The 12,273-nt window shown below is 33.2% G+C and overlaps 1 protein-coding gene across 27 annotated transcripts in view; it reads left to right on the top strand.

Moving 5' to 3' along the window:
* trol (terribly reduced optic lobes) overlaps nt 1–12,273 on the top strand; it is a 743,500-nt gene that overhangs the window by 461,610 nt on the left and 269,617 nt on the right. For all 27 annotated transcript variants that reach the window (XM_085823935.1, XM_085823887.1, XM_085823928.1 and 24 more), the window contains one exon: nt 5,721–5,831. In XM_085823935.1, coding sequence (XP_085680061.1) covers nt 5,721–5,831 — 111 coding nt within the window. The remainder of the gene's footprint in view (nt 1–5,720; nt 5,832–12,273) is intronic.

The following is a 12,273-nucleotide window of genomic DNA, read 5'->3' as shown; positions in this document are numbered from 1 at the left end:
TTTCTAGAACTAAACTCGAATGAGAAGATGCGCAATCAAAGCACATAAACTGACAGTAAATTATGCACTATAGCACTATAAGATGAGATAACTGCAAGAACACTATACTTTCACAGCACTGAAAATTTGATTAGGAGATGAATGAAGATATAAATAAATTATCTTGCATAAGTATTGAGTTTGTGCTGTAGCACTATGAAAGAAAAGATTAAAAAAAAAGAAAAAGAAAGAGCAATAACGTATGCACACACTCACGGTAAGCACTGAATAAAAATTACGCACTCTGTACACTGTAACGCAGTGCTGTAAAAAAAAAAAAAAAATGAATACTTGACACAATACACGCACTTTTCACTGCCCTAAGTAAATACTGAATAATATTCACACGCACTATATCAAAGCACTGAATAATATGATTAATACTGGAGCTCTTCGTAGCATTAAACTTGAATGAGGAAATGTACAATCAAATCACATACACTGCCGATAAAGTATGTACCGTACTGCGAGAACACGATGCACAAGCTCCTGGTATTAATAATGAATGAGGATATGTATGGTGAAATCTCAAAAATCTTCTTTACATATATTGAGTATGTGCTATAGCACTAGTTCGGACTGGGGTATGTAAGAGGTAAATACTTCGTAAGCGTTAAAATCTCTTTCAAAATAAGCAATGCACACACTTTCACAGATATGAACTTGGATGAGGAATTGCGCTGTAGCACTAATAGAGGAAAATACTGCTTGAGCTGAATGCAAACATGCACTTGGCACGAATGATGTGTAAAAAAATCAAATACACTGACAGTCGTAAGATGATTACTACTCTTATGTGGCCAAAGATGGCGGTTGACAATCTTTTCCTTCTTGTTTTGAAGGGAAAATAAATAAATAAATAAAATAAAAGCGATTTTGGAAGGGGTGAATTTAGAGTAGTATTCGATTACAAGCGCACCCCTGCGCTGCCTATGTCCGAGACTGAGAGGAGGGGAGAATGCTAAAGTTCCTTTTTCTTATCAGCAGAAGGAAGAAGGGTCGGGTAACCGCGTTACTGTGTTAAAGTAACAACGGTCAGGAACACAAGCCGAAACAGTAATACTTAGAAAATTAATTAAATAATCAGTGAATAATGATTAAACTTACACTACTGAAGTCCTAGTGCTTTGCTGTAACTGCAGGTACAAAAAAATCTCTTGTAAGGCTGAATATTCCGTTCACCGTGAAGCAAAATGTGGGAGCAAAATTCATACAACCTCTTATCTCTGCGTATAGACGCGCTTTTTGGAAATTTAAGTGAAATAGAATTTTCTGTTCCTTGCAATTATCAGATGTTAGGTTCAGCTCAAACATCATTTTCACAAAAGAGAGCTGCATATAGCTCGCTTGTGAGCAAACTATTTTTATCGGTTATTTGCAGTTAGTAGATCCAATGGTGAATATTCAGTTTTGGTATTTTTTAAAAGATGTTATGTTGTGTTTTTTAGTGTATTTGTACTACTGCTATTATTTTGTGTATTTTTCAACATACAGAATCCATTGGTGTGAATAAATGCAGTAAAGCTGTTTGCATAAGTTTATAAATATTTTTTAAAATTAAATTAATCACCACAGCTGGCAAACTTGTTAAATTATTCAAGTCATGCCACTGGTAATATTTTGCTTTTTATGCGGCAAATTTCTGACTAAATTAGCAAAAGTAATTTAAGAAAATCCATACCATTAAATATTTGAAGACAGGGTAAAGAATGTCAATCTTTCATCTAAGAAATCGATGGGGAAGGGAATTGAAGACAATGCATTTCTGGGGACATCATATAAAATCAACCTTAGAAACTTCAGAACCATTTTTTTCCATCCATTTCAATTGAATGGCTGAGTTTGATGGAAGCTATGCTTGTTAATGGGGCTTATGCTTATATATAGGTATCTTCCATAGTGGCTAAACCTTATAAACTTATTTTTTCTTAATAACTTGAAAAACTGCTTATTTTGATGTTATAATCTATTGCTACCACTTTTAATTTATATCGTGTGTTAAACTCTTAATTATAGAACATATGTGATTTGAATATTAGATAAATCTTAGAATTTTTGCTGTAAAACATACTAAGCAATTTAGTTACTCTCTATTTTTCGGAGCAAATTAAATTTTTGCTATGAAAAGGCAGAGAAATTCAAAAGGATTGAAACTACTTTGCACATTTGGTATCAATTTTCTTTTCATGATAAAGACATTACCAGTATCAAGACTTTATGAGACATTACCTAAATAAACATCAGTTTAACTGCTTGACTGTGTTTCCAAAGTAGCTAATTTTTCAGAATTTCATCACATGTGTTGGTATTATAGTAGTAGACCATAGAATCTTCTGGTTTTTGATTCTTAGCCTTTGCTAAGGAAAATGTTTCCCTGCAATAAATGAAATTTATTGAACTGCTGAAATTTAAATTGCAAATTATTACCATTAGCATTTTTCAGTATAATTCCTTTTATTAAATTTTATTTTCATTGTTTTAATTTACTGTACACATTTTACAAACTTTTTATGCATATTCAAGTAATGTTTAATAATTTATAATAAGATTTAATTAGCTTCATTTCAGTGTATAGTATGTTATTAAGCCTATTCATGGAAATGCATGTACATCAATTATTAATTTTAGTTTCATATCATATTATAAATAAAAGCTTTCTTTCCCGTTAGGATTTTCTTATTTAAAAGTATAAGAAAAGTACAAAATGAAATTAGCCAAAGGACATGAAATTTGGAATATGAACTAAATATTAATATATTTTATGTCAGAATCATATTATAAATTGTTTAATAACCTGAACCATTCATTATAATATAAATTTATGTCAGTTTGAAGTTTTTTGCAAATGTAATTGCTTTGCAAATAAAAACTCTTAGAAACTCTATGCTTTCATGCAAGAACTTCTGGTTTTTTCATATTTTAAGGTTGGCTACTGTATATTTTCATGACTTGGCATTTTGTAATTGATCACCGAAATTACAAATAATTTCTTGCCATGATTATTCTTTTGTGGGTATATTTTAGATATACACAGAAGTAGGTGGTATCTTGAGGTAGGTGTGACACAAAAATAGTATAGTGTTTTTGTGCTACACCTACTCAAGATATGGCAGTTATGGAACATTCAGTTGCAAGAAACAATTAACACTTTACCGACTGGTAGCGGTTCGGTACCGGTGCCCTTTCACCGCCCGCTCAGCCGCAGATTATCCGAGACACCGGCTCGGTTTCGGCCTAGACTAATGCGCGGGAATATATGTGCTTTTCTTAAACTCTGGTAAAATTGTACGCTTCGTGTTATTGTAGGGTAACGAAATTTAATAAAATCTTTTACTTTAATCATATTAGTGTTAAACAATATTTATTTTATCTATTACAATTGTTTTCAGTTTATTATTTACATAAAATATACCATAAATATAACAATATTTGTCGAAAAGAGAAGTTGTTTAATATTTTTTCAAACTATGATAGTGCTCGAAACAGTCACCTTTGTGTAGTGGGACGTTGCAGCATTTACAAGCGAAACCTGTTCTGCTTATTTTTTTTTTACTTGCACAAACTCTGCATTGTCGTAGGGGTTTTTTACATTGACCGCTGGTCACTATATTTACTAGTTTATGCTTTCTGAAATTTGCCAGTCTTCCGGGATGATCAAATCGGGATGTGGTTCTTGTGGGTTCGGAATTAGGTAGATCTTTACCTTGTTCTTCAGTTTCGCAGTCTTCTATCAATGAAAGTGCCGCTTTGTGCAGAAAATTTTTATATGTAATCATCTGTCCGTTCAGAGTTGTATATACTTTAAAGGAGTTAAAAAGTGCACAACCGATGAAGAACATTACGACATGTTTCATCCATTTTTTTATTTTCCTAAAAATGGAGTAATAGGACAGATATTGATCTGCGCAATCTATGCCCTTCATATATTTATTATAATCTATTATTGAAATAGGCTTCTGTATGGAGCAATCTGATGTCCTGCTTCTATTTCTAGATTCCGCCATTTGTGCAGAATGTATTGTCGATATCATGTTTACATTCCTTTTGCCATTATTTCATACTTGTAATAAAATATGGCCATTTCTAAGAAATTGATATTGGCCTCTTGAAAACTTAACCGTTTGAAGTATTTGAGGAAGACCTCTGTTCTTTTGAATCGTCCCACACACTCGCAATTTATTTAAAAAAAAAAAAAAAGCTATGTTGACACTACTATAATAATTATCTTGATATATATGGTGCCACATGTTCTTATACAGTCCAATGACCGATAATACTGTCTTTTCTAATTTTTTTCCATCAGCGGCATACAGACAAAAGTTGGATATGTATCCTGTACGAGCTTCAGACAGCACTCTAACCGGTATTCCATATTTTGTAATTTTTGCCGGATTATATGTTTTGATTGACAGTCTACCTCTCCACGGAATTAAACATTCATCTAGAGACAATTGTTGATCTGGTTTATATACATTGTTAAATTTTTCCTTGAAATAATTAATGACAGGCTGGACCTTCACCAGCCTATGCAAAATGGGAGAAATATTGTTATTATTACAAAAATGCCAGCTTAACATTATTTGTAAAAATCTGTTCCTGCTCATAACCTTCGAGAAGAACGGTGTTTCTATAGATGGGTCTGTAGACCAATAATCATAGAGAACATCCTTCTTTACTTGTCCCATGAGAATGATCAGACCCAAAAATTTCTTCATTTCAGTAACCGTGACGTCTTTCCATTTTTTCGTTTTTGATGTAATTCTATATTTTTCCACAATTTGATAATGATATCTATTAGACTCCCTCACGAAGTGCTCAATCAGGTCACTTCCAATGAATAAATTCACAATATCCATTATGCTTTTGGAGGAACTTGGCATAATTTTTACGCCAGAGCTGCCTTCGAAAGGTTCCAAAATTATACTCTTGTCGTTCATTGACCATGTATCATTGTTGTCTTCAACATTATTATTCATGTCCTCGTCTTCTGAATCACTGTATATTAGCGGTAGAGGATGTCGTTTTCAAGTGGCTATACTACTGCTATCACTTTCATCATCACAACTTCTTGCTGAACGACAGTCAAGACAATCTGACATGTTGTTGAGATAAAACTCACCGAGACTATCCTTTTTATTCATTTCTAAGGGCTAAAGAAAAAAGCACCGATTATCTGAATAAAGAATGCGAAATGCTTTCTGCTTGCTGATCTAACCTAACCAAATCTAACAGAAAGATAAAAAATCGATTAATCGACGACCGGTGGGTAAGCGCTGGGGATCAAAAGTCGATTAATCGACGACTGGTCGGTAAGTGCTGGGGAGCAAATGTCAATTAATCAACGGCCGGTCGGTATACGCTGAGAATAAAACGTCGATTAATCGACGGCCGTTCGGTAAAGTGTTAATGTATACTTGCTGAAGTTTGTGTGACAAGAACTTTATTATGTTTCATGTATATCATTTGACAATCACTCAGTACATAGAAAAAATTTAAGTCTTTGTGTTGCAAGCAAAAGTTTGGTAAGTGGATACATCAGTAGTTTCTCTGTGATGAATGAATATTTAATACCAAAGATAGAAACATTCATTTTGTGATATATTCTATAATATAAATTTTACTGTCCAATTGCTTTTATATCATGTAATGAATTCAGACTAATGAATAATGTGTTTGGTTAGCTCGTTGTCAGCCATCTGAATTTCAGTGTGGTGATGGAACATGTGTAGATGCTGTAGTTCGTTGTGATGGTAGAAATGATTGCCCAGATCGTTCTGATGAGAGAGACTGTGGTTAGTATTAATAATTTAATTACTTGGTTTGTGTTATGACTTTTTCAAATATGCTCAGTTGTACTCTAATTAAGTAAATATCATAATTCGGATTATTATTTTCATCTACATCAGCATTTCTTAAACTGTGTTCCACAGAAACCTGGCGTTCCATAGATCACTCAAAGGTTTTATGAGATTTATGTATGTTTAAGAAATTATAGTTGTCGTAAGTGCGACAGTCTGACATCACCACCAGGACAGTGTTTGGTATTCTTCAACAGCTGTACTGGGGAATTGACCAGAATTCTGCTACTGATGATTCTCATGCTTATATTTTAATCAGTGCTACACATGGGGAAACCTTGAGTTTGAAAAATACAGGAGAATTCAATATACTTGAATATAAAAGGGTGCTGTGAATACGATGAGTGTCTCATAAAATATAAATTGATTGAAAGTTTTTTTATTTTAATTTTTAGCTTATTGATAAACTTCATTGGTCATTATAACATCACATCACTCATACTCTTCCATAAGATTAAAAAATGAAAAACACAACATCTAAGGTTAGGGATGCACAACCTGTGGCCTGTCGAGACCTTTTCAAACTTTTGTTGCGATTTGACATATCGGTTGTCTCTAGAAGGGGTTGCGAGCAACAAAAATTTCACCACTCCCCCTTCATTACTCATTCTACTCTGTCTCCTCGAAGTGAGATTTGGCATTGAGCCAAGTTCCCAATGTCAACCAAAGCATGTATCCACTGCCTGAACATAAAAATGGCTCCTAGCCCCTCTAGGACCAACACCTGTAGAAGATTGAGAAAGAGTCTGTGGTATGACGTAGCTTGAGTGTGTTTGCATGCATGCACTAGTAAAGTGGAAGAGAAAAATATTTCCTCGGATCTGAAGTTGTGCATTCATTTGCTGGGTGTTGTTACACTTTTGGCTTCATAACTATACATTATTCTATCACGTGTATGTTTATTTTTATCTTTTTTTTTCAAGACCATTAAGAAGTTTCATGTTTTGAATATTTCACTTTTCTGTTTAAATATTATTTTGAAAGTGGAACCAATGCAGAATTTTTTGAAATTTTTTTCCCTACGGTTTGGATAGTTGCCATGATGAATGGATGCAAAACGAAAAGGAAGCAAATGATGACAGGGAATTTTTGGAGGCCTGTACTTCGAAATACTTTTTTTGTAGAGCAAAATAATAGAATTACATGCTTGATATGTAATTTTACGATTACTGTTTGCAAGGAGTTTAACATTAAGCAACACTATGACACGAAACACTCAACATTATCAAAGCTTGAGGGAGAGGATCGAAATTGTAAAATAGAATCTCTTTGCCATTCTCTCGTTGCTCAAAGGAATGTATTTACAAAGTTAGTTTGGGAATTTCAGCCTTAATTGCTTCTGAGAAAATATGCCCTGAAGCTACGCAGAAATTTAAAAATGCGAGTCTCAGCAGAATGACAAATCAAAAAAGAATTGAAAATTTATCTGATGATGTTACTGAACAATTAGAGAATGCTGCCGCCAAATTTAAGTACTTTTCTCTAGCAGCTGAGTCAACAGATATTATTTCAACAGATCAGCTTCTTTTGTTAGTCAGAAGAATTTCTAAAAATTTTGAGGCAACTGAAAAACTTGTTGGAATGAGTTCAGTGAAAGGGCGAACAACTGGAACTGATATTTTATCCTCAGTTTTAAATTTGTGTTCTGCATATAATTTTGATGTTAACAAACTTGCTAGTAGCACTACTGATGGAGCTCCTGCCATGATTGGAATTCAGAATGGCATGGTGAGTCTGAGAAACCATTTGGATGATAGAGGAAAAGATTTGCTTGGGTATCATTGTATCATACACTAAGAACAGCTATGTGTGAAAGAACTAGGATTTGATCACCTAATGAAGGTAGTGAGCAATACAATTAATTTTACTCGCTCACATGGTTTAAACCACAGGCAATTTAAGGAAATCCTAGAACACACAGATGCACCACATAGTGATCTCATATATTACTCTGAAGTACGATAGTTGAGCCATGGAGAGGCTTTGAAAAGGTTTGCTGATCTGATTGATGAAACAATACCATTCCTTGAAGAAAATGACAAGCAAACTAGGATGTTAAAGGAATCATCTTTCAAGTGTGACTTAGCATTTTTAGTTGATGTGACAGCCCATCTGAATGACCTAAACAAAAAGTTGACAGGAAAAAACCAGTTCATCAATCGCCTGGCTGTCAAAATTTTGTCAGTTTTCCTTACCTGAAGAAACTCAAAGAAAATTTTCCTGATAAACAACTGTATTATTGAGATCAAATAGAGAAGCTGCTTATTTCTTTTGAAAAGTGATTTGCAGACTTTGAGTTGCATAAGGTTAAATTTAAACTGTTCAGGGGTCCATTTTCTGTTGTAGTTGAAGAAGCTCCAGAAGATGTTCAAATAGAACATATCAATTTACAAACTTCTGACTTATACAAATCCAGATTCTGTGATTTAGATATTCTGGACTTTTATAGAACTCTACCTGCTGAATTTTTGCGATTAAAAAATAATGCAAGCAGATGTGCTACCATGTTTGGTAGTACTTATATATGTGAACAAACATTTTCTCTTTTGAATCTAAAAAAGTCAAAATTATGAAATAAACTGACAGATCAACACTTGCAATCTGTCAATTAACAACTAAATTTCAACCAAATATATAAAAAATTGTTGATAAAATTCAATCTCGACCATAACGCTAATGTATTTAACTATGGCTAACTTGTACACATTTTTATTAAAATATAATATATTCTCATATATTACTTTGAAGTACGATGGTGAGCCTTCGAGAGGCTTTGAAAAGGTTTGCTGATTTGATTTATGAAACAATACTATTCCTTGAAGAAAATGGCAAGCAAACTAGGATGTTAAAGGAATCATTTTTCAAGTGTGACTTAGCATTTTTAGTTGATGTGACAGCCCATCTGAATGACCTAAACAAAAAATTGATTGGAAAAAACCAGTTCATCAATACCTGGCCATTGCAGTATCTGCTTTCAAACTAAAACTCCAGCTGTTCTCAAAGAGGCTTGGTTGTCAAAATTTTGTAAATTTTCCTTACCTGAAGAAACTCAAATTTTTCCTATTAAACAACTGGATTATTCAGATTGAATAAAGAGGCTGCTTATTTCTTTTTAAAAGCGATTTGCAGACTTTGAGTTGCATAAGGTTAAATTTAAACTGTCGGGGATCCATTTTCTGTTGTTGTCGAAGAAGCTCGAGAAGATGTTCAAATAGAACATATCAATTTACAAACTTCTGACTTATGCAAATTCAGATTCCATGATTTAGATATTCTGGACTTTTATAGAACTCTACCTGCCGAATTTTGGCAGTTAAAAGATAATGCAAGCAGATGTGCTACAATGTTTGGTAGTACTTATATATGTGAACAAACATTTTCTCTTATGAATCTAAAAAAGTCAAAATTATGAAATAAACTGACAAGTCAACACTTGCAATCTGTCAATCAACAACTAACTTTCAATCAAATATATAAAAAATTGTTGATAAAATGCAGTCTCAACCATAACACTAATATATTTAACTATGGCTAACTTGTACACATTTTTATTAAAATATTTGTATACGAGTATTAAATTATCATGCACAAGCGTAAATTGCATTTTTTTTTTTTTTTTTTTCCTTTTCTTTCTTTTTTTTTTTTTTCCCTTTCAAAGTGAACTCTGTGTTTGGCTCCAGTAGCACATGCAAAGGAAAAGGGAAACCCTATCCCTCTTTATCATCACATCTCATTACATACATACATAATGGTCTCCAAATTAATTAAAATTTGATATGGTACATGTCTAAATTGCAAACTAAGTGACTTATTGCATTGATCCCCCCCTCCCCGGCTCTAAAATTTTTTTCCATACACTCTTGGCCCTCAGTAACCAAGTCATTTCTGTTCATGTCCCTTCTGCTGAAAAGGTTGTGCATCCGTAATCTAGGGGACCATAACGTAAATAATAAGGAAATTTAACTACAATAAGACATTTATTTCTTGATGATTACAAATGTAGTTACCATGGGATAACTGGTACATCTGTACGATAGAACAGAGGCCATGAATGATATAAAAGCTGTAAGGCTTATCAAAAATATCACTGAAAACTGTTCTAGTAACCACTGAATAACACATGCAGACACTTGTTACAATATGTATATATTAATCGTTAAGCATTTAAGCATAAGAATTTTCTTTTTGCCTTGTTTTCTAATTTTTGCAGCTCATTGTGCGAAATACTTGACCACAAAGGTCTTTTTTAGTTTGTTCTCCTTTCTTTAATTATATATATATATATATATATATCTCTTCCACATTGCTGTTGATGAGATCATCAGAATCATTAACCCTTTCCGGCACGCTACTTTTTAAAGTTGGAATTTCAACCAAACAAAAAGAGGGTAGGGTACATGCTTATTTAAAAAATTATTCAGCACCTGAAAGGTTTGAGAAACTTTTAATCAGTATTTTCAAAATGAACAACAGATTAAAATCAAAATGCACTGTGGATTAAAACCTCATTTATTGTCAATGCATGATCTTTTATCATGTCAGCAGAATATGAAACTTTAATTTAAATAATATCTACTTCATCATCACAAGAAAAATTTAAATTAATATTATTAGTGAAATTTTGATGCAATTTAAAAAATGCATATCCTATCTTGTCTAAAAGACCATGCTGGCATTTTTATCATATGCTGCTTTGCATCAAATGAGGTTCTCAGCTGTATGTGTTACCAAAAAAAATAAACACTGCAACAATGTGAATTCAATTTTCATTCATAAAGTCTAAGATTAATTAATTATGTTTGTGGTAATAAAAGGCAGTACCACTCATTTCATTAAATTTAAATTTCAAATTCCTGTTTAAATGCATTATTTTAAAAATGCTTGGTTTAATTTTTAAATTGATTTTTGAAGCAAATAAATATTGTTTGAAATAAATTGTCATTTTTGTTGCAAATAATCCATTTACAGAATGTTGCATATTGAAGTAAACCAGGGCTTCCATGATGAAAGTGGACATTAAAAAGGTTTCCACTTAAAGAAAAGATTAAGAAATGCAGACCTCTATTGTGAGCTAAAAATCAACTAAACTTATTTTCTTTCAAAGAGATTTTCTGAAAATGATTTGCAATATACCGTATTTGACGGCATATAAGACACACCCTTATTTAGAAGGCCACACGCAAGGAAAAAAAAGTTTCAATAGTCCACGCTAACTAAAAATGTGGTTTCTTTTAGTTCTCACGTTTCGTAAAAGCCAAATAAACAATCATTGAATGCAATTACTAAACATATTTTTATGAAGGAAAATTAACAAACGGCAAGCTATTTTGAACATGATATGTAAATTTCAATAATGAATAAATGAATGAACAGCAAGCAATCAAACATAATACAAAATAAAGCAGAAACAACAAAAAACACAGATTCAAGGAAAACATTGCCTATCATGAAATTAAGACTTTAATCACTTTCAAAACCATAAAAATCCTTTTCACTATCATAATCATCGAAAACGAGAATATCGTCATCACTACTGTTTCTGTCATCGCTAGTATCACCTTCTTTGAATAATGCGTCGTCTTCTGTTCTGTCGAGAGCATTATTGATTCCGCACTTCTTAAAGGACATAACAATTACTTCAGCCTTTACGTCCTCCCAAGATCTTTTTACTCACTCGCACACTTTTGAAATAGAAGGCCGCTTCATTGTACCTGAGGGTGTGAGGGCGTGATGTGGCTCTTCTATCCATTTGTTCCATCGTTCTCGCACTTTTTCCTTAAATGGCTTATTCACCAATACATCTAAAGGCTGCAATTGGCTAGTCATTGCACCAGGAATGACAGCTATCTGGCTTTTTAATTCTCTCGCTTTATTCTTTATGGTTTCAGTTCTATGGGCGCTAAACTGATCCAAAACCAAAAGAGAGGGTTTTCTTAAGAGTCCACCAGGTCGCCTCGCCCCATACGTTCTGTAACCACAGTTTCATTCCAGCTTCGTCCATCCAGCCTTTCGGATGAGCATGAACAATTACACCCGTTGGAAGTTTTTCTTTCGAAGGAGTTTTTCTTTTGAGTATGAAAAACGGCGGTAGTTTAGCGCCATCAGCACAACATGTTAGAACTACCGTATATCAGCTTTTTTTCATGACCTGTGGTTTTTATGTTTTATGACCTGTGGTTTAATACTCAGTCTTGTTGGATGGTACATCAAATGTGAGTGGAATTTCATCCATATTTCCTATTTGACCGAGCTCAAAAGAAGTTTTCTTGCGTGCATTTATAACAAACCTGTGAAATGCTAATATTTTTTCTTCATAATCTGCTGGCATTTTCTGTGCAATAGCTGTTTTTGTGTGCATTGATAAGCCTTGCCTTTT

The sequence above is a fragment of the Stegodyphus dumicola genome, chromosome 1, assembly GCF_044657685.1.
Source record: "Stegodyphus dumicola isolate Sdum_Otavi_A_Nest chromosome 1, ASM4465768v1".
NCBI classification, from domain to species: Eukaryota; Metazoa; Arthropoda; class Arachnida; order Araneae; family Eresidae; genus Stegodyphus; species Stegodyphus dumicola.
This window is presented reverse-complemented; position numbering and strand designations above follow the sequence as displayed.